At 35.7% G+C, this 27,923-nt stretch overlaps 1 protein-coding gene across 2 annotated transcripts in view; it reads left to right on the forward strand.

The window, feature by feature from the left end:
• Positions 1-27,923, forward strand: part of NRK (Nik related kinase) — a 128,521-nt gene that overhangs the window by 94,931 nt on the left and 5,667 nt on the right. Inside the window, exons 17-27 of one of the 2 annotated variants that reach the window (XM_061409326.1) lie at positions 161-258; positions 1,665-2,026; positions 3,559-3,895; positions 10,833-11,019; positions 11,460-11,615; positions 14,225-14,368; positions 16,271-16,429; positions 20,041-20,145; positions 21,909-22,051; positions 22,335-22,484; positions 25,443-25,578. In XM_061409326.1, the coding sequence (XP_061265310.1) occupies positions 161-258; positions 1,665-2,026; positions 3,559-3,895; positions 10,833-11,019; positions 11,460-11,615; positions 14,225-14,368; positions 16,271-16,429; positions 20,041-20,145; positions 21,909-22,051; positions 22,335-22,484; positions 25,443-25,578 (1,977 nt within the window). The remainder of the gene's footprint in view (positions 1-160; positions 259-1,664; positions 2,027-3,558; positions 3,896-10,832; positions 11,020-11,459; positions 11,616-14,224; positions 14,369-16,270; positions 16,430-20,040; positions 20,146-21,908; positions 22,052-22,334; positions 22,485-25,442; positions 25,579-27,923) is intronic. The other variant, XM_061409325.1, reaches the window with a different exon arrangement.

A 27,923-nucleotide genomic window follows, 5' to 3' on the forward strand; every position in this document is an offset into this window, starting at 1 on the left:
AGAACATAGGATCTTGGCCCCATAAGAATTTATCAAGTGATCTCTCCTGAACGGAAAGAGGCTACAAGAAAAATACCAAGAGATTGAAGTGGTTCACTATAAAAATGAAGATAATGGCTGTGATTACCACTGTTACTAATGTCTTTTTGGCACTCTACAGAATCTTCTTCTGAGGAAGCAAGTCCTGTGATCAGGAGGAGGTCCCAGTCATCACCACCTTATTCTACCATTGATCAGAGTTTGCTGGTTGATATTCATGTAGGTTTCCATCTTAACTCTTAACATATTTATATTTGTTCTCTTTAATCTTCAATTTCTTTTGACTTACATATTTTCATCTTCATTTGAGGGAAAGGTTAAAGTGTTGAGTTTTTAAAGTAATCTTTCAAATATAGATTTCTATTGTTATATCAGCATGCAGAATATGAAATCTAGAAATGACATTTGATATGTAAAAATATTTAATTGATCATAAAATATTTTATTTTCACATTCCAGTATCAGAATATATTTGACAGAGGAGAGATAAAAATCTGCTTGTAGAAGCGTTAGCTCAAATTAAGAAGTACAGTTTAAATGCTCATTTTTTGTCTAATATCATTTCTTAGAAGATGAGGCAATGCATAAAGATTAAAAAAATAGTGAAAAATGAAATGCCTTCTAATTTCATAAATAAAAAGACCTTCTAGTTATTTTATACTTTAATGCTTTCAGATCATTCTGTTTTACTTTTGCAATTACCTCTACCCTACTATACATACACCCCTTTCAGATTGCTCAGAGATTGCTTATAGGACATTATGTGTGTATGTGTGTATGTGTGTGTGTCTGTGTTAGTCACTCAGCTGTGTCCAACTCTTTGTGGCCACGTGGACTGAGGTCCATGGGATTTTACAGGCAAGAATATTGGAGTGGGTTGCCATTTTCTTCTCCAGGAGATCTTCCCAACCCAGGGATTGAACCTGGGTCTTCTTCATTGTAGGTAGATTTTTTTTAAGGTGGATTTATGTTGGTTTGCTTCTTAGAAGTGTTTGCAGCTGGGAGGGATTGGGGGCAAGAGGAGAAGGGGACGACAGAGGATGAGATGGCTGGATGGCATCACTGACTCGATGGACGTGAGTCTCAGTGAACTCCGGGAGTTGGTGATGGACAGGGAGGCCTGGCGTGCTGTGATTCATGGGGTCGCAAAGAGTCAGACACGACTGAGCGACTGATCTGATCTGATGTTGTATAAAACTAGAGAGGGGAAATTAACACGTTAATTTTAAGAGCTATGTGTTAATCCCAATATCAATGGATAAAACAAATGGAAAATAGTGACACTCTTCTGTAGAGTGTCAAATCATCTGTCTTCTTCTCCAACACCAAAACACTCTTCTCCAAAACAAAACTAGAATGTCTAGTTCTCAGCAGGTAAGTAGAGCTAATTAAAAACAAAGTGAGTAAATTTTGTCCTGTGTGATCTAGAAAGGCCATTAAGGATCACAGCCTGAGGTTTGGGTTTTGGCAGCTCATCCTTACAAAAATGTTGGCTCTACCTAATGAGTGAACATCTTCATTTCAGTTGAAAATATATTTTAAAATATTGTCAGCTTGGAAGCTTTCCAATCTAGAAGAAAATGAAAAGCTACTAGAGACTACATTAATCTTTCTTGTGCACACAGGTTCCAGATGGATTTAAAGTAGGAAAAATATCACCCCCCGTTTACTTGACAAATGAATGGGTAGGCTATAATGCACTATCTGAAATCTTCCGGAATGACTGGTTGACTCCTGCACCTGTTGTTCAGCCACCTGAAGAGGATGGTGATTATGTTGAACTTTATGATGCTGGTGCTGATACTGATGGTGATGATGATTCTAATGATGCTTATGAAGATAGTTATGACCATGACAATGGCAGTGATGAGTTGAATGACCAGCTTGATCAGGCTAATGATGTTGGTGAAGACCATTATGATGATGACAATGATGAGGTTATTGATGACAAAGGCAATAATCCTGATGATGCTTCTAGCTGGCCAAGGTTGGTTTTCTTGGATTACTTGCATTGTCCATGTTTCATAATTTCAGAACAATTTGTATCTTTGGTTTACCTTTAAAATTTATCACCAGGAGGGTGAATGAATTGTATTTGCATATTAGTAAATGGTCGATTTTCAATAATAGGTTTTTAAATTATTTTATTAAAAATTATTTTAATACAAAACACTTAATTTTGCATTTCTTTTAATATTATACTTTATTAGCATTCAACTCTTTATTAGGTTCTTTATAACTGGGATTATCTGGGTGTTTCTCTTAAAATTAATGCTACTGGATCATTCTGCCCTGTAAAATACAATGAGTGTGATAAATGGGGTGACAAATTAAGTAGTGTGCTTCTTAATAATTGTAAGTTGAAGCCCTGATATTTAGGGCTTTAGAGAACAAAATCTCTAAATTTGCTGAGCATATTTAATACCCACTTGATAGTTTTAAGCTCCAACTTACTAACATCCTTGAGACTCTGAAAACTGAAGAACTAAATTCAATGCTCATTCAGTTTTATCTTCTTATAGAGTAGCTACTCAAAGTGATAATATTTAGTCAAGTATTGTTTTTGGCATACCACCAGTTCTCTGCTATACATATAGTTACTTGGTCCTGCTTTATAAACAGCCAATGTGTTCTTATTTTACATTTGCTTATGGTTTGTATTTAAACTGCTCTTAAAGATGATTCATTAACATAGTATATTTTTGTATTTTTAGAAAAATAACAGTGGGAAAATTGTTTGCTTTATAATATTGAAATTCATATTTTGTTTTGTTAATTTTCAACTGTTACCAAGGCTTTATATGACAGAACAGACTACAGATTATTCAACATTTTTTCTTTTTTTTTTTTTACCAAGAAAACTACCAGGAATTCTGATCTCAAATTCATTTGCTTTTAGAATTATCATAGTTACTTATTTATGTTGTCTCTTATGCAAAAGATTATTGAGACATTTTGCTAAGCTTGGTGGTCCTAGCAAGTAATTAAGTGACTATATTAACTAAATGAGATCTATATTACTAAACTTCCTGGTGATAGTAGTAGAAAAATCAATGAAAATCTGTTGCAGAATGGATGATACACATGTTAGAAGATCAAGGCATGTGTTTAAATTAACATAAATTAAATATAAGAAATATTCAAATATGTTATGGTTGAGCCAAAAATATGGGCTTGATCATTCATGTGGCTGTGAAGTTGCTAATGTATGAAATAATCTATGATTTAAGAAAAAAACATATTATTACTGCTAACCTAATACATGTTCCTAATACATCCTTTTCCATCTGTCATGCAAATGTAGGCAGGGAGTTGATGGTGACTATGATGTTAATTCAATATTAAGATTGACAGGACATAGGGACATTTTTCATATCTATATCATACCAGTAGTGTTCACATAGAGCAAAAACATGCCTGGAGATGATACATATGTGTTAGTCAACCTAATTTTGTTTCATTTGTTGACATTTATTTTCGTTGGGTGACTTTCTATCATTAACTGAATCTTGTTATCAGGCCAAGCTGTGGCAGAGGCAGAAGCTACAAGCAAGATGGTAAAGATGGAAGTGATAGAGGAGAAGGATCTTTCAGCAGCTATGGAAGTCAGAGAGTTAATAGAAGCCATGGAGGAAGTGCAGCCAGTGGGGACAGTGCAGCCATTGGAGACCATGAAGAACACACAGCGAATGTAGGCAGTGGAAGAAGAGGCAAGGAGAGTAATGGAAATGAGGGAGTCAGTGGAACCAATGAAGAAAGTGAAGCCCAAGAACTGAATGGAGGAGAAAATTGCTCAGAGACAGATGATCCAATATTGGAGAGACCAGTATTCCAGGAATTTGAACATCAACTAGAGGTAATACACCATTTGAAAAGGAGAATGAATTCATCTCTTTGTAAATGCATTTATTCATGTGATATGTCATATTTCCAGCCATTACAAATATATTTTAAACTTCTATTCCAAAGTCTTAACATTTTAAATTATATCTGTAGATACATCTTTATTTCTTCTAATTTGGATGCTTCCTATTTTCTTCCAAGAACAAAAATATCTTATTTGTCCACCTTTATTACTCAGATCATATGCTTGGGATCAGTTCAGTTCAGTCACTCGGTCATGTCCAACTCTTTGTGACCTCATGGACTGCAGCACACCAGGCTTCCCTGTCCATTACCAACTCTCAGAGCTTACTCAAACTCATATCCATCAAGTCGGTGATGCCATGCAACCTTCTCATCCTCTTTTGTCCCCTCCTCCTCTTGCCTTCAATATTTCCCAGCATCAGGGTCTTTTCAAATGAGTCAGTTCTTCACATCAGGTGGCCACAGTATTGGAGTTTCAGCTTCAGCATCAGTGCTTCCAATCAATATTCAGGACTGATTCCTTTAGGATTGACTGGTTTGATCTCCTTGCAGTCCAAGGGACTCTCAAGAGTCTTCTCCACCACCACAGTTCAAAAGCATCAATTCTTCTGCACTCAGCTTTCTTCACAGTCCAACTTTCACATCCATACATAACCACTGGAAAAACCATACCTTTGACTAGATGGACTTTTGTCGGCAAAGTAATGTCTCTGCTTTTCAATATGCTGTCAAGATTGGTCATAGTTTTTCTTCCATGGAGCAAGCATCTTTTAATTTCATTGCTGCAGTCACCACTAAAGTGATTTTTGAGCCCAAGAAAATGGTCTGTCACTGTTTCCATTATTTCCCCATCTATTTGCCATGAAGTGATGGGACCAGATGCCATGATCTTAGTTTTTTGAATGTTGAGTTTTAAGCCAGAATTTTCACTCCCCTCCTTCACTTTCATCAAGAGGAAATGGCAAATGGAGAAGGGAATGAAGAAGGAAATGGAGAAGGAAAAATGGAGAACTCCATGAACAATATGCTTGGGATAGTGTCTCTTAATACATACATTTTTTCTGGGAGATTTTTATTGTGATAGAATACACGTAACAGAAAGTTTCACATTTTAACTATTTTTAAGTGTACAGTTCAATGGAGTTAAGTACATTCACAGTGTTGTACAATCATTAATACTAGTAATTTCTGGAGATTTTTTATCACCTCAAACAATAAACTCCCCATTATCCTCCAAAGTTCCCAATAACCTCCATTCTACTTTTGTATAGGTACCTTATATGAGCAGAATCACACAATATTTGTCTTTTTCTGTCTGTCTCAGCATAATATTTTCAAGGTTCATCCATTTAGCATCATATATCAGAATTTCCTTCCTTTTTAAGGCTTAATAAATAGTATGAATACATCACATTTTTTTTATCCATTCATCTTTTGATAGACACTTGAGTCATTTTCATCTTTGGCTGCTGTGAACATTGCTGTACAAGTATCTGTTGTTGGATCTGCAGTTTTTAGTTCTTTGATCTGTATACCTAGGAATGGAATTATTAGCTTGTATTTTAACTTTTTGAGGAACTGTTAACACAGACAATTTAAACGGAAGTAATGTACTGTGTTTAGACAATGATTTTGACATTCAAAAAACATTTACTGACTTTATAGGTAAGTTTTAAAATACTCAAATAGCTTCACAGATGGTAGATAAATAGGAATTATCACAGAGAAGATTTCTTGAAACATGTGCTATTTGAAATAGTTCTTGACAAATGTGGAGTATTGGATATCTGAAAACAGAGCTGAGATTCCAGACAGAAGAATTATCATGCCAATTTACTTCCCCAGCCCATTGTCCTATCATACAAACTAACTTAGAAGATGCCTTGCTCTTTCATGAATTAATGACCCTATGCCAGAAATTTTCTCTGTCTATATGGCTTCCCCTTACCTCTTCTCTGCTTTTGAACTAGTCATCCTTCATGACCCAACTCATACTATGTTTAATCCATCCTTGACAACTGTTCTTCACCTACTCATCCAGTCCCAGGGTCCAACCTCAGGCTTGGGTTATGGTAGGTATACAGTAATTATGGTAAGAAATCAAGGAAGAATCAACAAAATTAGAAATGAAAATGGAGAAATCACAACAGACAACACAGAAATACAAAGGATAATAAGAGACTACTATCAGCAACTATATAACAATAAATGGACAACTTGGAAGAAATGGACGAATTCCTAGAAAAGTATAACCTTCCAAAACTGAACCAGGAAAAATAGAAAATCTTAACAGACTCATCACAAGCACGGAAATCGAAACTATAATCAAAAGTCTTCCAACAAACAAAAGCCCAGGACCAGATGGCTTCACAGCTGAATTCTACCAAAACTTTAGAGAAGAGCTAACACCTATCACTACAGATGGTGACTGGAGCCATGAAATTAAAAGACGCTTACTCCTTGGAAGGAAAGTTATGACCAACCTAGATAGCATATTCAAAAGCAGAGACATTACTTTGCCAACAAAGGTCCGTCCGTTCAGGGCTATGGTTTTTCCTGTGGTCATGTATGGATGTGAGAGTTGGACTGTGAAGAAGGCTGAGTGCCGAAGAATTGATGCTTTTGAACTGTGGTGTTGGAGAAGACTCTTGAGAGTCCCTTGGACTGCAAGGAGATCCAACCAGTCCATTCTGAAGGAGATCAGCCCTGGGATTTCTTTGGAAGGAATGATGCTAAAGCTGAAACTCCAGTACTTTGGCCACCTCATGCAAAGAGTTGACTCATTGGAAAAGACTCTGATGCTGGGAGGGATTGGGAGCAGGAGGAAAAGGGGACGACAGAGGATGAGATGGCTGGATGGTGTCACTGACTCGATGGACATGAGTCTCAGTGAGCTCTGGGAGTTGGTGATGGACAGGGAGGCCTGGCGTGCTGCGATTCATGGGGTCGCAAAGAGTCGGACACGACTGAGCGACTGATCTGATCTGATCTGATCTGAACATCTGTCCTACTCAAACTCTTCTAGAATTGCAGAGGAAGGTAAACTACCAAACTCATTCTATGAGGCCACGATCACCCTAATACCAAAACCAGACAAAGATGCCAAAACAAGAAAACTACAGGCCAATATCACTGAAGAACAGAGATGCAAAAATCCTCAACAAAATTCTAGCAGACAGAATCCAACAACATATTAAAAAAATCATGCATCATGACCAAGTGGGCTTTTATCCCAGGGATGCAAAGATTCTTCAGTATTTGCAAATCAATCAATGTGATACACCACATTAACAAACTGAAAGAAAAAAACATATGATGATCTCAATAGATGCAGAGAAAGCCTTTGACAAAATTCAACATCCATTTATGATTAAAAAAAAAACACCCTTCAGAAAGCAGGCACAGAAGGAACATACCTCAACATAATAAAAGCCATATATGATAAACCCACAGCAAACATTGTCCTCAGCAGTGAAAAATTGAAAGCATTTCCCCTAAAGTCAGGAACAAAACAAGGGTGCCCACTCTTACCACTACTATTGAACATAGTTTTGGAAGTTTTAGCCACAGCAATCAGAGAAGAAAAAGAAATAAAAGGAATCCAGATTAGAAAAGAAGTAAAACTCTCACTGTTTGCAGATGACATGATTCTCTGCATAGAAAACCCTAAAGACACCACCAGAAAATTACTAGAGCTAATCAATGAATAGAGTAATGTTGTAGGATATAAAATTACCACACAGAAATCCCTTGCATTCCTATACACTAACAATGAGAAAACGGAAAGAGAAATTAAGGAATCAATTCCATTCACCATCACAATGAAAAGAATAAAATACTTAGGAATAAATCTACCTAAAGACACAAAAGACCTATATATACAAAACTATAAAACACTGATGAAAGAAATCAAAGAGGACACAAATAGATGGAGAAATATACCATGTTCATGGATTGGAAGAATTAATATAGTGAAAATGAGTATACTACCTAAAGCAATCTATAGATTCAATGCAATCCCTATCAAGCTACCAATGGTGTTTTTCAGAGAACTAGAAGAAATGATTTCACAATTTGTATGCAAATGCAAAAAGCCTCAAATAGCCAAAGTGATCTTGAGAAAGAAGAATGGAACTGGAGGACTCAACCTGCCTGACTTCAGACTATGCTACAAAGCTACAGTCATCAAGACAGTATGGTACTGACACAAAGACAGAAACATAGATCAATGGAACAAAATAGAAAGCCCAGAGATAAATCCATGCACCTATGGGCACCTTATCTTTGACAAAGGAGGCAAGAATATACAATGGAGAAAGACAATCTCTTTAACAAGTGATGCTGGGAAAACTGGTCAACCACCTGTAAAGAAAAAAACTAGAACACTTTCTAACACCATATACAAAAATAAACTCAAAATGGATTAACGATCTAAATGTAAGACCAGAAACTATAAAACTCTAGAGGAAAACATAGGCAAAAAACTTTCTGACATAAATCACGGCAGGATCCTCTATGACCCACTTCCCAGAGTAATGGAAATAAAAGCAAAAATAAAAAAATGGGACATAATTAAACTTAAAAGCTTTTGCACAACGAAGGAAACTATAAGCAAGATGAAAAGACAGCCTTCAGATTGGGAGAAAATAATAGCAAATGAAGCAATTGACAAAAGAATTAATCTCCAAAATATAAAAACAGCTCATGTAGCTCAATAGCAGAAAAACAAACAATCCAATGCAAAAGTGGGCCAAAGAAGTAAACAGACATTTCTCCAAAGAAGACATACAGATGGCTAACAAACGCATAAAAAGATGCTCAGCATCACTCATTATCAAAGAAATGCAAATCAAACTACAATGAGGTACCTTCTCACACCCGTCAGAATGACTGCTATCCAAAAGTCTACAAACAATAAATGCCAAAGGGAACTCTCTTACACTGTTGGTGGGAATGCAAACTAGTACAGTCACTATGGAGAACAGTGTGGAGATTCCTTAAAGAACTGGAAATAGAACTGCCATATGACTCAGCAATCCCACTGCTGGGCATATGCACCAAGGAAACCAGAATTGAAAGTGACGTGTACCCCAATGTTCATCACAACACTGTTTACAATAGCCAGGACATGGAAGCAACCTAGATGTCCATCAGCAGATGAATGGATAAGAAAGCTGTGGTATATATACACAATGGAACTTTACTCAGTTATTTAAAAAAATGCATTTGAATCAGTTCTAATGAGGTGAATAAAACCAGAGCCTATTATACAGAATGAAGTAGGTGAGAAAGAAAAACACCAATACAGTATACTAATGCACATATATGGAATTTAGAAAAATGGTAATGATGAGCGTATATGTGAGACAGCAAGAGAGACACAGATATGAAGAACAGACTTTTGGACTCTGTGGGAGAAGGCAAGGGTGGGATGATTTGAGAGACTAGCATTGAAACATGTATATTACCATATGTAATAGATCACCAGTCCAAGTTTGATGCATGAAACAGGGCACTCAAAGCCAGTGCACTGAGACAACTCTGAAGGATGGGATGGGGAGGGAGATGGGAGGGGTTCAGCATGGGGGACACATGTACACCCATGGCTGATTCATGTCAATGTATGGCAAAAACCACTGCAATATTGTAAAGTAATTAGCCTCCAATTAAAATTAATTAATTAATTAAAAAAGAAATCAAGGAAGGAAAGAAACAAAACAAACAAACAAAAAAACTCCCTAGGAAGTTTTTCTTTCCAAGGTAGGAAGAAATTCCCTAGATGATTTCCAATGGGAAAGCAATATCAGTAAAAAGGAATCTATATCTGCCTGACTGTCTGTCAGTCTATCTGCTTGTCTTTCTATCTACCCATCTGCTCATCCATCCTAGTAGGTAGCTCTTACCTACCTACCTACTTATCTTAATTAAAGACATTAAAACAAGATGTCCCAGCATGGTTTTCATAGCACCCCTGGGTATCTCCAGTTATCTTAAGAAATGTTTTAAACATTTGCGGAGAGAATAGATCTTCCTTTCATTTTCATTTTAAAAGGACATGTTGGCATATAATACTTTTATGGTAGGAAAGGTCATAAAAACAAATTTTTGGTAGGACAGGATAACTGTATCAATGCCAAGAATCACTGTTTATACATAAAAGAAATGCTTATTTGCAAACAGGCTTACCAAAAAGAATTGGTATGTTTTGCCATCGGATATGGCATCCCACATAAATTCTGTCACATTTTGTGACTTTATCCTTGAATTTCTTATCTGTAAGTCAATAGAATCTAGCTAGACCTTCACTGAAGCATTTTTGCAGTCTTGAAATTGTGTTGGTTGATTTTCTATCATTAGCTTTGTCCTTTGACAAAATGAAATTGAATCCAGCACAATAGTACTTTTTTATTTTTGCATGCAGCTATTTGAAATAATGTAACTGAAAGCATAAGGTTTGGAATCAGACAGACTTTGGCTTCAAACTTTAATCCCCCTAATTATTTATATTACCTTGAATAGATTGTTTAACTTCAATAAGCTTTAGTTTCCTTATAAGTAAAAGGGAGATAATCAAACTTACTTTTGGTGTTGTTGCAAGGATTCACAACAATCTGTAAATAAGATGCCTAACAGGATATCTGATGCATAGTAAAATTTCCACAAATTTTAAGTCCCCAAATTATATAGCTGAGGATTTCATGCTCCATTAATTTCTGTTCTGACATCAGTTGTCTCACTATAAGTTAGTTCTTTCTTTTCTGCTAACATTATTGAGTTCTACTGGTAAATGTGGGTTTTATAAGGATCAAGAATTACAGATGTTACAAAATTTGCATTCCCTCTTTCAAGTAACCCCTAGGCATCTTACATTTCTCTCCCTGTTAATTTCTTAATAAAGTCAATATCAATTTTTGATCATCTTTTAGGAGTCAGGTGGTAGAAGTGAGGCCTCAAATGCCATTGCCCCAGGTGCTGCACCCGCAGTACCTGATGCTGAGAATGACACTGTGGACATATCAGAAGTATCAACAGAATCAGGTTTCTCTGCCAACCACTCATCTCCCTCCAATGATTCTGAAAGGACTGCAAATGCTGACTTTGCCAGTGCCATCTGTAAGTGTATTTAATATAATCTTCAAATGCTGCAGTCTATTCCATATTAAATACAGTTTGTCAAAAACCACTGGTTCATTATCAGAAAAGAAGTCATTCTGATACTCAGTGACATAAATTCAGATGGATTTTTAAAAAATCTACTCTTCACTAAATCTTTATAGCACCTAAATTCAAACTATAATTGAGAAATTGGCTCCCTCATCTGGATTTCATTTGATATCTAATCACAGTAACTTGAAATGCATTCATATACAGAAATATATTCTGTCTTGATTTGTGTCATCTGATGATTTATGAATTATAGAAATGATAGCTCCATAAAAAATAAAATACAATAAAGGAAAAGGAATTTTTCTAAGCTGTGTCTCATTTGTAAAAACACTCAAGTGCGTATGGTGTACACACTAGTAAGTTCTCTCAATATCTTCTCTTCACAGTATATGCTGGATTAGTGGAAGTACCTGAGAAATCATCTAAGCGACCCTCTGACGTTAATGTTAACCCATTATATGTCTCTTATGAATGTAAAAAACCACTAATCCATATGTATGAAAAGGAATTCACTTCTGAGATCTGCTGTGGTTCTTTGTGGGGTAAGTTTGATTTCTTAAAACTGAGTTGTGTTTTAAAGAGTACATTTTTATCTATATAAAAACTAGTGTAAAAGCACAGATATAAAATATGTATTTGCTATTGACAAACTGTTTTCAGGGCTTCCCTGGTGACTCAGATGGTAAAGAATCTGCCTGCCATGCAGGAGACCTGGGTTTGATCCCTGGGTTAGAAAGATCCCCTGGAGAAGGGAATGCCAACCCGCTACAGTATTCTTGCCTGGATAATCGCCATGGACAGAGGAGCCTAGTGGGCTACAGTTCATGGGGTTGCAAAGAGTCGGACATGACTGAGCGACTAAGCACAACTGTTTTCAATTATGCATACATGCTAAGTCACTTCAATCCTATCTGACTCTGTGACCCTGTGGACCATAACCCACCAGGCTTCTCTGTCCAAGTGATTATCCTGGCAAGAATACTAGAGTGGGTTGCCATGTCCTCCTCATTTCCATGTATGTGTGTGTGTGTGTGTGTGTGTGTTTGTATGTGTTATTAAACATGCATATACACATGTATGTACACACAGAGAGAGCAGTTAACTTGCTTATTTATTTTCACTCAGTGCAGTTTGGTGTTTGAATTACTCCCTCTCCTGTTCATTCTGTTTTTCTTTATAACCTGAATTAACTTTGCTAAAATATAAAATTGGACTAGGTTATAATTATTTGAAAATTCAAGCTTAGTATTTTCAATTTGTGATAGAATGCAATGTATAATACCTAATGAGATTATTGCAAGAAGTTTCTTCAAAAGTTCTTGTTTTTAAAATATCTTGAGGATTTGTAGACAAAATTCCTTGTATAATATCTTAACTTTAATAGACTAATTCAATCCTTTATTCAAGGAGAATTTTAACCACTTGGTAATTCTGAGACAGTTTTTTACCTGAAGCCAGTCTGAATCATAAATGAAATAGAATAAATTAATGCAAGGAAGTGAAAAATCCAAAATAAATGCCAACCTCCAACCTGCAGTTTCATAGATTTTGCTTAATGTATGATTGAACAGGGGACAGAATTTTAAATTAAAAATAGAGCAGTGTAGCAAATATTACAGATTTGCAGAAAAAAAAGCCATCCTCAAAGTTCTACTAATGTAATGTGTCAGATAACAAGAAAGCAAAGTTTACTTCATTATCATTTCAGTCAGGCAACTACCCAGAGATGAGCTTCATGTCTAGTAACCCATTTTTATAACTTGTGATTTTATATTTTAAAATATAAAAGATTTTAGTATGTGTCATCATGGTAGAACAAGATGCCCCAAATGGCCGCTGCCAGTGTCTCAGTCCCCAGGGGTGTCCCAACTGCTTCTGTCTCTCCAAGGGGATTCTCCAAGATCAACAAGTGGGTCTGACCCAGGCACCTTTCAAACCACCGTGTCTGCCTTGAAACTTGAAGCATATGAGATTTTGTGTATGCCCTGTAAAAATGGAATTTCTTTTACTTATGGCCCTTCAGCTCTCCTGAAAATAAGCCCCACTTGATTTTCAAAACCAATTGTTCTAGGAGCTCATCTTCCCAGTGCCAGACCCCCGGGCTGGGGAACCCAATGTGCATCTTGGATGCCAAACTCCTTGGGCAGAACCTCTTGTTTATGAGTCATCAGCTCTTGAATATGAGTCTTTACTAAACTGCATCTCTGTCATTCCTTCCCATCTTGTTGTGGCTCCTTCTTTATGTCTTTAGTTGCAGAAAATCTTCCTGCTAGGCTTTAGGTCATTCTCATAGACAGTTGCTCTGTAAATAGTTGTAATTTTTGTTTGCCCATGGAAAGAGGTGTGTTCAGAGTCTTTCTACTCCACTGTCTTGATCCTGACCCCCATATGAAGTGCATTCTAAATTTAGTTGAATCTTCTATTTTAGTCTTCTCATTCAGTCTTTAAACAGTGCTTATATTTTAATGAATACAGCCAGCACACAAATAACAGAGTATAGGAATGTAAATATATGAAATAGGAACGAATTTTATAGACATTCAGCAATATAAGTTTTTTAATATATGCATGAACACAGAATCACCCAATTTTAAAATAATTTGCATATAATTATTTAAAAGTATTAAATCGCTGTTATAGTTAGGAATGAGAAACCAACAAGAGGGAAGGGATATACGTGTACCTATGGCTGATTCAAACCTATGTTGAGGTTTGACAGAAAACAACAAAATTCTGTAAAGCAATTATCCTTCAATTAAAAAATAATTAAAATTTTAAAAAAGACTATATATACTAGGCCTCATGAATATTTAATAGTAACTTTCAAAAGAGTTGACTGATTTTTGTAAAGTATGGGACATTACTAAAAGGTACTAACATATACACAAAGTTCTATCTGTGTGATGGCATACCAGACACCAGCCAGTGGAATATTATCAGAAGGTGTTATTTTCTATATTTTAATGAAAATAAATTTGTTCTGTTAGTAGAGAGTTCCCTGTTACACAAAATGAAGTCAACAGTAGCTTAAAATGACAAACATCACCTTTACATAGATCAGCTCACTGGAGGAGCAAGAATACTAATATAAATGTAATTATAAAAATGTAATCTGAGCTAATATAGCACTTTTCTTTTTGTATATGAACAGGAGTGAATTTACTGTTGGGAACTCGATCGAATCTGTATCTGATGGACAGAAGTGGAAAGGCAGACATTACTAAACTTATAAAGAGAAGACCATTCCGTCAGATTCAAGTTGTAGAGCCACTCAATTTGCTGATTACCATCTCAGGTTTGTTTAAGAACTAAAATTAGCTGAGTTATTATGCAGATTAATTAGGTTGTAAACTGGGCTAAAGACTTTCTCAAGTGAAAGTGTTCCGAGGAAAGCACTGTAAATATAATTTTTAATTGGGACACCAGGCTTTCCTACTTGCATTTTCTTAACTATTTACAATTTAAACTTCTGACTCTCCTTTGATGTCTGGATATTTGATTGCAATGTACCTCTACTAGGTCAGGGAAAGGAAAAACCATGCCATTTGCATCCTATCAGGTCTTCTGTCAATAACCATGTACAACTTTGGAAGTCACAGCTTCAGCCACCCATGCACTCACCACCACAGTAACCTCCAGTATATACCTTTCCTGTGATGTGTTAGAAGCAACAAGGAACAAAGAGGCCAATAACTGGATAAAAATGAGAGTCTGTTGTACCTACCACAGCCCTATAATAAGGGTCTACAGATAGGGCTAGTAACAAGAATGGATCCTCTATTCTTCCCACATAGTAGTAGAACTTTTTAGTTTGAGTCAGTCAGAGCCTGAACCTTGGAATATGAGAGATCAAGTATATGGATGTTAATAATTATTGTGATTACTAAACAGTACTTGGTATCAGAAAAGCACTAACATTAATGCTGACTTTAGGCAAAAAATTACTCTTGAAAAAGATTGGAAAAAAATGTTAAATGTTTTAACTATAGGATAAAATGATGCTAATCACAGTAATTTTATGTGCTTATATACTTCCTGTCTATACCTAATAATGATATTTCACATTAACTAATGATTATGTATAGTCCTAAATATGATTAATGTTGCTTTAAGTTTTGGTTAGAGAAAATCCCCTAGAAATATATACCAAAGTATCATGATTTTTTAAATCATTTTTCATGGCCATTCATTTATAATTGTTTGAGGCACATGGAAGCAACATTTAGTTTTTGAATACATCTGGATGGCTTGCAGGCTGCACATCTGGATAACAGATTTCTTTTTCTCCAGCTTTCTCTAACCCAAATATTCTCTTTTTATTGCTGAAGTTTCTCTTAAATGTGGATTATTTTTGCATAAGATAGTACAGAGAATGTTAGTATAGAAAGATACCTGATAGTTTGGAGCTCAACTTTGTTATTTGAGAACAGAATGACAATAGATATAGATACTTGAATTCTAACACTACTGAAAAATGATTAAAAATATGTTTAAGATTACATGAATAAGAATCTTAATGTTGGGCCTAGAAATCTTATAGTCTTTAAATGACTATAAAGTACTATATATGAAAATAAATGTGTGATTTTAATGGCTTGTTTTTCTGAAAGAACTGTAAGAATTTGATGGGATTTACAATTAGAAAAATAACATTAAAGATAGATTGGGCTGAGAAAAAGTAATAAACCATTGGATTTCTTTGTAAGTTTACTGGAATGAAAGAGTACAGAGAGAGACACCCATCTCACTGGCTGAGGATGCCTAACAATCAGTACACCAGACATATCTTCTCATATATGCACACTACCAGAGATAGCTTCTAGGTCTCTGAGTCCCAAAAAACTCATGGCTTAAATTAAAAGCTAAGGAACAAATGAATGGATGGTAATTCTGTTGCCCACATAGTAGTAGTCTTAACCTGTTCCAAAGAAGTATTGTACATTCACTTCTACATTGATAGCTGGTAGACACTTCAGCTATTTCTTGGAAGTGAGAGACTAAAAGAAACTTTGCTATCATATTTCCAAACTCTAAAGGGGAAACTCAATGCAGTATAGTTTTTTAAAACTGCTTTTTACTTTAATTAAAAGATTTGATTAAAAAGACAAAATACCTTTACCTTTTTTTGTTCTTCTAATATGTAAAAAAAAAAGAAAAAAGACTGAATTAAAACACTGTGTCTTTTCTTATCTATCAGGCCGTAAGAACAGACTTCGAGTGTATCATTTGACGTGGCTGAGAAATAAGATTTTGAATGATGATCCAGAAAGTAAAAGAAGACAAGAGGAAATGCTCAAAACAGAAGAAGCCTGCAAATCAATTGATAAGTTGACAGGCTGTGAACACTTCAGTGTCCGTAAGTCTCATTTCACATTTGTTTTTGTTGTTATTGTTTAGTCATTGCCATGTCCAACTCTTTTGTGACGTCTTGGACTGTAGCCTGCCAGGCTCCCTAGTCCTTTGAATTTCCCAGGCAAGAATACTGGAATATGTTGCCATTTACCTCAGCTATATAAATTTTGCCTCCTTTCATTTGGTGAAGTACATTCTTGTGAAAGGTAAAGTAGAGAAAGGAAAACATTTGCAACTTCAAATACAAAAATGAGTAAATTTCTCTGAGACATCTTTCAAGTCTTTTATGTCACAATAATGGCTGTTATTGAAAAAATATTGATTGACTGAAATAGCTATTGAAGTTAAATTTGGTTTACTTTTCCTCCTTTCTTCCCTTCCCACTCACTCTAATTAGTTCACATTAACTGATGTTTCTTCCTGCTTCTATTTAACTTCAATTGTATAAATGTTAATGTGTCTTCAGTAACCTGCAAGATTTATATGACATTGTCTTTCCTTGGAGCAGCAATAAAATAGAATCCCATAATGATTCCTTTTTTAAAAATTGGAAAATCCCTCTTAATACTGACCAAGAAACTTTACCATGAGTCAAAAAGAAAATTTATCAATTATCTGCTGGCTCTCATTCCCACTTATGATATTCATGAGTATAATTGCAAAATATTTCCTGTCTGATTAGTGTGTTTTCATATCCCCTGTGTCTTCACAACCATCCACTGTGGAATGGAGTAACAAATCCAGGGTCTCAGAGTCCTGCTGTCATCTCTCAACAACTTGGAAGTAATGTTTTCCCATTCTTTCTATTTCTGAAGCAAATCCCCTCTACTCTTAGCCTTTTTTTTCTTCTTTCCTCTTTACTAATTGTCTATCAGTCAGAACTAGTGGCATAGGTAAGAGATAGTTGGAATCATATGAGTTCAGAGAAGGCAATGGCACCCCACTCCAGTACTTTTGCCTAGAAAATCCCATGGACAGAGGAGCCTGGTAGGCTGCAGTCCATGGGGTCGCTAGAGTCGGACACGACTGAGCGACTTCACTTTCACTTTTCACTTTCATGCTTTGGAGAAGGAAATGGCAACCCACTTCAGTGTTCTTGCCTGGTGAATCCCAGGGACGGGGGAGCCTGGTGGGCTGCCATCTATGGGGTCACACAGAGTCGGACACGACTGAAGCAACTTAGCAATATGAGTTGTGGCAGGATATTTTTATCCTGACTGACCATTTCTATTCTGCATACTAAGAGGCTTTCCCAGGATAGGTTTCATGTATGTATACATATGTGATGCCATGTACTATAGCCTACCAGGCTCTTCCATCCATGGAATTCTCCAGGCAAGAGTACTGGAGTGGGTTGCCATTTTCTTCTCCAGGGGATCTTCCCAACCCAGGGATCGAACCCAAGTCTCCCACATTGCAGGCAGATGTTTTACCATCTGAGCCACCAGGGAAGCCCATATACATACATACATACACACAAATAAAGGTAGAAATGAGTGCCCAGACAACTTAAGTATTAAATAAATATACTATTTTCTTCTAGTTTTGTGTATCATTACTTTAATATTCCCAGATGTCAACCCAGAAGTTGATATAGCAGAAGTACCTCTTAATAACTTATCAAGTTTTTAGTTCTATAAGAGAGAGTTTACAAAGATAGTCAACCTTGCAAAGATAGTTCTGTGCATTTGTGAAATGAATGGACTAGTTTAGTCTACTTTTCCTGGCTGATTGCATTCCAATCCATCCCAGCTCTCTAATAACACTTGTCCTACTGACGAGTGGAACAGTAGCTCCTTCCCAAAGGAGAATAACAACATAACCATACTTGCATGGTATTTTCATAGCCTTCCAAGGTCCACAAAATAGTGGACTGATACCAATTACTGCCATATATTGAAATTATCAGCATTATTTGCTTAAAAGAGAATTTGTTTGCTTGTTGGGGGATTTATTAATCATAATTCTTTGACCTACTTCTGAACAGTTAAAAAAAATAAAGAAAGAAAGTGAAGCTAGACTCAGAGAGGCAGAGACACAGAGTGAGAGAGAATGAGAGAGGGAGAGGAAAGGAGAGAGAGAATTCTTATATATTAGTCTTAGATGAAGTCTGGCTAGAGAAGACAGCAGCAGTATCTCTGCCAAAGAAGAGGGATTTAGCATAAACATAAATCTAGAAGTAGGACAACATATTTCATAAGAGCCAGAAGGTCTGGCCAAGGGCAAACATATACTTTTTATAAACTTTCTCTTTCTTTAATAAAAAAGCTCTATTGAAATATACCCAATTAAAGCGTACAATTAAGTGAGTTGCAGTATGTTTATAGAGTTGTGTAACCATCACCATGATCTGATTTTCATCATTCTAACAAGAAACATCATAGCCATTAGCAATCACTGCAAATTTAATTCCTCTTACCTTATTCCCTTCATAATCTGAATAAGCTACTGATCTACTTTCTCTGCTATAGATTTGTCTTTTCTCCATGATGTACTTAAATGGAATTATACATTATATAATCTTTTGTGACAAGCTTCTGTCACATACCATGTTTTCAAGGTTCATCCATGCTATAACCAGTACAACATGCATCAGTATTCCTTTTTATTGCTGAATAGTATTGCATTGTATAAATACTTCATCTTTTGTTTATCTATTATAAATTCATTGTTTAAAATGTCTTTCTTCTGGTTCCAACCATCCAAGTAGGTATAAAGTGGCATCACATTATAGTTTTGATTTGCATTTCCCTCATGAATAATGTTGTTGAGCATTCAAGTGTTTATTGGCCATTTGTATATCTCCCTTGGGCTATTTATCCTTTTGTTATTGAGTTGTGTTTTTTGTATATTCTGGATACTAAACCCTTACAGATATATGATTTGGAAATATTTATTCCTGTTCCATACTTTGTCTTTTCACTCTGTTGATAGTGTCCTTTGATGCATAGAAGAGTGAATTTTAATGAAACCCAATTTAGCTGTTTATTTCTTTTGTTGTTTATGCTTTTGGTGTCAAATATGAGAATCTATTACCATGAGGGTTTATTTACTTTTAATAGCTTCATAGTTTTAGCTCTTACATTTAGGTCTTTGATCCATTTCAAGTTAATTATTGTATATATGGATTAAGGTAAGACATCCAGTTCATTTTTTTATATGTAGATATTCAGTTGTCTCAGTACCATTTGATGAAGAAATTGTTGTTTCTCTATTGAATATTCTTGGCACCATGACCATAAATGTACTTTATTTATAGACATTCAGTTCTACTCCATTGATCTATATGCCTATCCTTATGTCAGTACTACACTGCTTTGATTACTATAGCTTATAATAAGTTTAGAAACTGGGTACTGTGAGTCCTCCAACGTTGTTTTTTATTTTTAAGAGCATTTTGGCCTCTTCTAATTCCATGTGAATTTTAATCAGCATTTCTGTTTGTACATAGGGGGCCATTGGGATTTTAGAGATTGCATTGAATCCATAAATCATTCTGGATGCTATTGCCTTCTTAATTGTCATTGTTACGACATTTTTAACAACAAATACAAATACTTGAGTGTTCTTGTTAACCCTGTGGCATTGTTACTTCTTTGTATTTTATCATTGTAGTCCAACATGAAGAAACAACATATATTGCAATTGCTTTGAAATCATCGATTCACCTGTATGCATGGGCACCAAAGTCCTTTGATGAAAACACTGCCATTAAAGTGAGTGGTCTCCATTTTCATTGGGCTTTCTTTTGAGAAATTGTAAACAGAACAGTATTTGGAATATAGTAGGAGAAATATAGATGCTATTCTTCTACAGTTAATGTAATTTGAATATACCATGTCAATAATTATCATTTAACCCTTTTCTAGACAATTTGCAGGTACCAAACCAAGGGAGAATGTGAGGGAAATCCCTGACCCCTCCCCTTACAGGAACTCCCTACCAGCTCCTCACTCCCAATTCCTGTAGTTAACATGAAAAACTCCTCTTCTAAAGCCACAAACACAAGCTTTGGGTGCTACCCCAATGACTTGAAGCTGAGAAAGTCCCTTTTCTCTCTTAGTGAGGGGTGGAGAGCAGAGGGAAGGTAAGGAAAGATGTGACAGTGGTAGAGTGGGGAACCCCCTGGTAGACGAATAAAGGAAAAGAAAGCCTTTGCTCTCATGACCAGGACTATAATAGGTGGGAGTGGGGAGGAAAGGGTGGCTCTATATTCCTTCCAAGCTGGATCTCTAAACACATTTCTCTCTAGAACTATTACAAGAAATGCTGGTTAGGCTTATTTGGATTGCAAGTACTGTTTCCGCCCTTATTTTGGTTTAACTGAACTTCTATGGATCAGCCTCATAAGGTAACCATTTAGTGTCCCAAACAATTAAGTCGCTGATGATTTTTAATCACATTTCATAAACTGGAGACTATTTTTATCTTTATTATCTTTTTACAGTGCTTCAGAACTCAACATAAATAAAATTATTCTGTGTTTATTCTGTATTAATAAAGACTGATTAATGAACCAGTGGTACTACATAGAATCCGGTAGCTTCTTAGAATCATCTGAAGCATTTGTTAAAAGTTTAGACCTCAGGCGAACTCCAGGCCAAATTAGGTTTGGAATGGGGCCTGGGGAATCTGTATTTTTAGCAAACATCCTAGGAGATTTTGAACTGGTTGGTCCATGGAGTTTTTCAAAGCACTGATAGGGACACATCATGATAGACCCCAGTAAGGTATTCATGAAATACAATCATATCTTAGGTTAGGATCTGTTTACATATTATATTTTATAGACTAAAACATCACATGTGTACAATATAGATGGGGTAATGTTTATGGCTGCTCCTCAAATGTCTGAAAGTGAAAGTCGCTCAGTTGTGTCCGACTCTTTGTGACCCCATGGACTATACAGTCCATGGGTTCTCCAGGCCAGACGACTGGAGTGGGTAGCCTTTCCCTTCTCCAGGGGATCTTCCCAACCCAGGGATCGAACCCAGGTCTCCCAAATTGTGGGCGGATTTCTTTACCGGCTGAGCCATTTGTACAATAAATATGTTCTTTTATAAATAGCACAGACTACTATATAGATAGTCTGGGCCTGTCCTGACACAAATCACATCCCTGATCTGATCTCCCTAAATTGGACATTGGGTCAGTTGTCAGTATTTGGATATGGGTTTGTTCCTGGGTGTCTGCTGATTGGTCAGAGCTGCCTGGTATGGAGCTGGGAAGCAAAGAAGGTAAGTACCAACAGTCTGTCTGGCCTGATATACAGTTCCTTGTCTAAATCCTCACTCCAGTTCTTGAATCCCACCACATGAGTTCAGTATGGTGAAACCTGTGATGCCCAGTCCTCTACTGTGACCTGAACTTGGCAATGTATCCTGTTTGGCTTTTTGTTTCCTTGGACTAGGAACCATAATAGCCTAGAGTACACCCAGTCTATGGTAGGTTAACATGTCTGGCCTTTCTCATTCCCTACCAAGTGTGCATTGATCAATCAGCAGACTCCGAAGGAGACTACATGTCCTATGAAGCCTATATACGAATATTGGCAAAAATACAGGCAGCTGATCCAGCAAACCGGTTTAAGAGACCAGATGAGCTCCTTCATTTGCTGAAGCTCAAGGCAAGGAATTTAAATACAGCACATAGGATACAAGGCCATATAAAACTCTTATGATTTTTGAAGATTTGGCCTTTGAAGGAAAACTCAATATTTAGAACCTGAATATAATTGTTCTTGTTGAGTTAACAGATATGACAAGTTGTAATACATAGGTCTCTAAATATGTAATTTTAAAAATCATTCTGGGTTCTATACACCTGTTAAGCAAACGGGCGGGAGAATTTTCACCTTAGACAGAATGTCATTTTTGGCCTTTTGGCCGTATTTGGTTTTATACCTACAGGTGTTTCCAACACTTGGTCATAAGCCAGTGACAGTTGACCTGGCTATTGGTTCTGAAAAAAGACTAAAGATTTTCTTCAGCTCAGCAGATGGATATCACATCATTGATGCAGAATCTGAGGTTATGTCTGATGTGACCCTGCCAAATAACGTAAGATCCCTGGAAATTATTGTGTAACATAATTTGAGTATTTCCAACTGTGAAACTCTTAAAAGGTTTAAAAATACGAGTAACAATATCTATATTAGAACTGAGACCTAAAAGGTAAGTATTGAGTGCCAGAAGGTAGTAATGGATAAACAAAAGTCACTGATGGTTTCTTAGTCCAGAGTGCTAAGTCTGTTCTGCAGATAGACTTTGTCTGGCACAGTGATGTTTTGTATTTGTTTTTAAATGAACCACCTCATGCGAAGAGTTGACTCATTGGAAAAGACTCTGATGCTGGGAGGGATTGGGGTAGGAGGAAAAGGGGATGACAGAGGATGAGATGGCTGGATGGCATCACCGACTCGATGGACATGAGTTTGGGTGAACTCCGGGAGTTGGTGATGGACAGGGAGGCCTGGCGTGCTGCGATTCGTGGGGTAGCAAAGAGTCGGACACGACTGAGCGACTGAACTGAACTGAATCCCTAGTTTACACTTAAAATCTGGATTTCTATTGAAAAACCAATGATCCAACATTACTATCTGGCCATAATCAACTGGAACCAATTGGTGCCTGCCCACTTTTGGATGGAACATATGCTATGCATTCTCTATCCATCCATGTTTATGTATTTATAATAACTGGCCCTCTTAGGCATATGAGTTTATAACCCTTGCTTTTAGTTCTCTGCATCTCATTATGCATTATTATGTATATGCCCTTTCTTTATCCAGATTTTAGTAAACTATGATAGATAGCAAGTTATCATAAAGTATTCTCTTATAGTATACTTTATACTTAGAATTTCTGATCAAGGATTCAACACTTTAAAAGCTAATGCATATCAACTCTCAACTCTTAAATAATTATAAACATGAAAATATGGCACAGCATCTAAAATATGAATAGTTGTAAAAATACTATACACATCATTTATATAAAGAGCTCAAACATAACATAAACCTCACACACTCACACACACAATATACATATAATGGTAGAAATGACATTTTTTTCCTATTGAAAATTATATTAAAAAGAGATGAATCAACAAATCTTTTTAAATTCCCCATTTTGTCAAACACTAAAGTTTTAGCAGTTTAGTGTTATACAAAAGTCCAGGAGAAAACTTTTTTGTACTTCTGAATCACTTTTGCACAGTTTTTGCAATCACACATTGCACAGTTTTCAGAGTTATCTCGTATATCTCTGACAGATTACACAGAACAGTTGTCAGATCATTAATGAAGGCTGTTTTTTCAAGTTTTGGTCAGATTTAACAATCCAATTAGATGATCATTCTGTTGTCACCTATGATTATATAAAAATCACAATTTATAATGTCAAAAACACTGAACCGAGCCCCAGACAAAGCCACTTAAATATGAGTTCAGGTAAGTTTTAGTATAAATATTATAGTATTCCTCACTTGGAAAGTCTTCCATCACTTCCTGCATCTTATTTTTTTTACATCACATCGTGTGTTATTGAAAACCTCAGTATTGATCCAAGTTAATACTTATTTGAAAAGTCATTCAGGAAGATTGAATTCTGTGTTCAACTTGACTACTAAGCAAGAAGAATTACTTTCTTTTCGAGCAATCTGTTAATTATTATGGAAACAATGAGAGAAGAGGATTTTTTTTTCATCATTTTCTGGCCTAATTAGGATACCTTAAGTGAATTCAAAAATAGAATTTTTAGCTAAATGCCCTAGTGTCTTGACCCATTAAAAGAGAAAGGACTCTAATATAAGGGAGGAGAGAGTGTCTTCTGAAACAGGATGTACTAAAAATAATTTTTCCAACAGTGCTAGATTACAAAAGCTATAAAGCTACAAGGGAGCTATGTGTGCTAAAAGAATATCTGATTACTTCAGGAATCATCTGAGAAGCAAGAGAATTACCTCTGATGCTTTCTGATTTACAGCAGCTCAGCTCTATTCTAAACAAATTTTTTGAGACAATCTTTTTTCTTGCAATTTCTTTTTCTCTCTTCCTTCATCTCTTTTCTGATTCAGTTGCTCATGCGAGTGCCCAGGGAACGCATTAAAATTGCTTTTGGCCTCTGGATCCCCATTTTAGTTTTAAGAATTGTTGTTGCTGAGACTGAGGCATGGCCACAAGCACTTGGCCTGAGTGCGCTGGGTTTGGCAAGTATAGTTTCTGACATTTTTTCCCTTAAATTGCTAAATTGGAGACATGATAAGAGGAATTGATTGTTCATTTTTAAGGGAAATATGATTAACGTGACAATATCTATAGTTTGGGCGTTTTGTCACATTGTTTTGTGCATCATGAAATTTAGAAATTCTTAGATATTTCTTAATATTTCATCACCTAGTACCTCTCTGAATTGAAGATATTTTAAGATTATGTAAATTGGATAATAAATTCTATAATTTTTTTGAAGGGAGGATGACTGTTACATTTCAAGCAGTGAAAAATATTATAAGGCTGTTCCTTGTAAATATTTAAGCTCAAGCTATTTTAGAGTTAATTTTCTATTTCTGATTTGAATGAACTGGATGATAACCAGTGATTTTGTATTTGTTAATTGGTTCATTCCTTACTAAATTTAGTATTCATTAATGTGCTAAAATGAATCTGAAATCAAACAAGTGATGTTTCTTCTATCATTATACATCATACTTAGTGAAATTTCAACAAATTTCTCTGTTAGAAATATATTCTGCTTTTTACATATATAATTTTTCTCCTAAAAATATAGGAGAATATTAAACAATAACAACCTTATGACATAGGGAAAGCTCTTCTCAAGTGTTGGATAGCATGCTGTTTAGTGCTAAAACAGAAATTTCTCTCCTCTCTGTACTTTGAACCCCTCTTTGGTCTTTATTGTTCATCCAAGCTGCTTCTATTAAAGTAGTAGTGATAAAATGTTGGACATATAAATCCTTATGGAACATAATTCTAGCCCCTGGAAATCATTATACCACAGAATATCATCATTTTACCTGATTCCTTGGGAATTGGCGTGATGCTCACCTTCAATGCTGAATCCCTTTCCGTGGAAGCAAATGAACAACTCTTCAAGAATATCCTTGATGTGTGGAAAGACATACCATCCTCCGTAGGTATGTGGAAAATTTTTCTCCTTTCATATGATCCCAGAAAAGCTTCTATTTCCTAAAGTGTCACTTTTTCTCAAGGCATCTAGGGTTAATTTGGGGTACTGCATATTTACTCCCTTGTAAGATAATGTATATGTTTTTCTTATGCTTAATGATTTCACAAGGCTACCACAAAGAGACTGATTTTGGCTGTCTTAGTAGTTCATTTTCAATAAGCATGCAATTAAAATAAGAAAGTGATTATTTTCTATAATAATCTATCATTTTATTTTAACTCCTTTTGCTTGCAGATTTTACACAGATGTTGAAAATGCTTCATTCCATAACATTGATTTGGGGTTTTTACCTTTATCTTAGGAGAGTGCCAACTAATATAAGAGAGGAGCCAAATATTTCCATTTTGTACAGTCAATAGTGTTCTGTTTAGCCAGTAATATTCTTGTGAAGAATCAAATACAAACTGCTTTTGTGACTCATTGGTTGTCACTAAGATTTCATCATCCTTCATTTACAAAACAGATAAATATGACTGACTGAAATGCTCTTAGATACTACCCAGATGGCAACACAAAGAAAACTGCCTTTTCATCTTCATTAGACCAGGGAAAATTTTTTTTTTTCTTCCTGACCAGCACAGGACTACCAATCTGGGAAATCTGAATAACTTGAATCTCTCGTACATGTCTCTGAGGCTTGATGACTACAGAGGTAATTCTAAATAGGAAACAGAATAATGCCTATAAACAGCAAAAATACTAGAGTAGAATGATTTTGTTGAAATGTTCCTGGAAGGAGGATAAGTTTAATGAAGCAAATAAAGGAAAAGGGAGAAGGAGAGGGGGAGAGAGATAGACGGAAGAAGGAAGGAAGGAAGGAAAGAAAAGAAGAAGACAGAAAGATAAGAGAGAGAGAGAAAAGTAGTTTATCAATAAAAAGTTAGAAGCTTCTGAAATCTCTATAAAATGGCTAAATGTGGTCCACATGTGACTTTAAGGACCAGTTTGAGAGAGCGTTTTTAATGGACATTTTTTCACTATGGATGATGGCACATTGCATTGCATCTGCAGAGTCCTTTCTTTTTGCATACATAGTGTTAAGGAATGTCCTGAAAACATCCAATTCCTTCAAAAGGTAAGAACTCACAGAGGGTTTAAAACCATTTTGTGAAAAGAAGTAAATGCTTACAATATAATTGACAGATCTGGGGCAAAATAAACTGAAAATAATGCCTTGTTCTAACTTTTACAGTGGTTGTGATCAATTTATTAATCAGAAATTAGAATAAGGAAATTTAGCTCAAATGCGAAATGTAACCCCTATATTTATGTCAGTAAACAATGATAGGAATCAAAAAGATCTTAAAAAGTCATCTGCTACAGTTCTTATCCTTAGGCAAGACAACTTCCAACCTAAAACAGAGCTATTTTAAGTAACTAAAATTGAAAAGTACCTCTCTATATGTAAAATAAATTAGAGCACTATGAGAAGATATTTTGGTCTGTGTATTAAGGGTAATTTGAGAGCATGTAAAGATTGCTTTATAACTCTAATATTAAGGAAATCAATTGCTCTCTTTTTTTGTCTAAACATAACTTCTTTTTTAATTTAAAACTAACCCAGATCCAGATTTCCCCAATCTAAATTTTACATTTTCCTTTAGATATAATGAATGTTCTCACTAATAAGATCATTGCTTTGGATTTTTAAACAAATATATAGAGATGCAGCAATCATAGGAAGCATCATTAAGCATTCCCAACTAAATCATTGGATTCTATCTCATATACAAACTAGCTCAGTAGCTAGGTTAAGTGGCAAATTAATGTGCTTTAGAATCAAGGTAGAAATTATTTAATGCCATATGAACTGGGTACTTGGACTCAGCAAGTAGACTGTGCATGAAGTTTATAAATTTTGCTGTATGCAGTTGTTGAAAAAAATACTGCTCACCATGTCAGAAAATACCTTACAGTGTTAGCTGATTATATGGCTATTTACATAACTAGGTTTTCTGTTTTAAAGCAGTTGTCATAATCTTAATTGTCACTGAATAATATAAAGCAGTACCCAAAAGTTTTAATCTTAATAAAAATTTCCTAAGCAAGACAAAGGCTTAACAGTGTCAAATTAGCTTTAGTTCTGTTTATAACATGGTACTTAATTGAATTACATTAGAGTTGCTAACGGAGAAGGCAATGGCACCCCACTCCAGCGTTCTTGCCTGGAAAATCCCGTGGACGGAGGAGCCCAGTAGGCTGCAGTCCATGGGGTCACTCAGAGTTGGACAGGACTGAGCTACTTCACTTTCACTTTTCACCTTCATGCATTGGAGAAGGAAATGGCAACCC

This window comes from Bos javanicus, chromosome X (genome assembly GCF_032452875.1).
Source record: "Bos javanicus breed banteng chromosome X, ARS-OSU_banteng_1.0, whole genome shotgun sequence".
NCBI classification, from domain to species: Eukaryota; Metazoa; Chordata; class Mammalia; order Artiodactyla; family Bovidae; genus Bos; species Bos javanicus.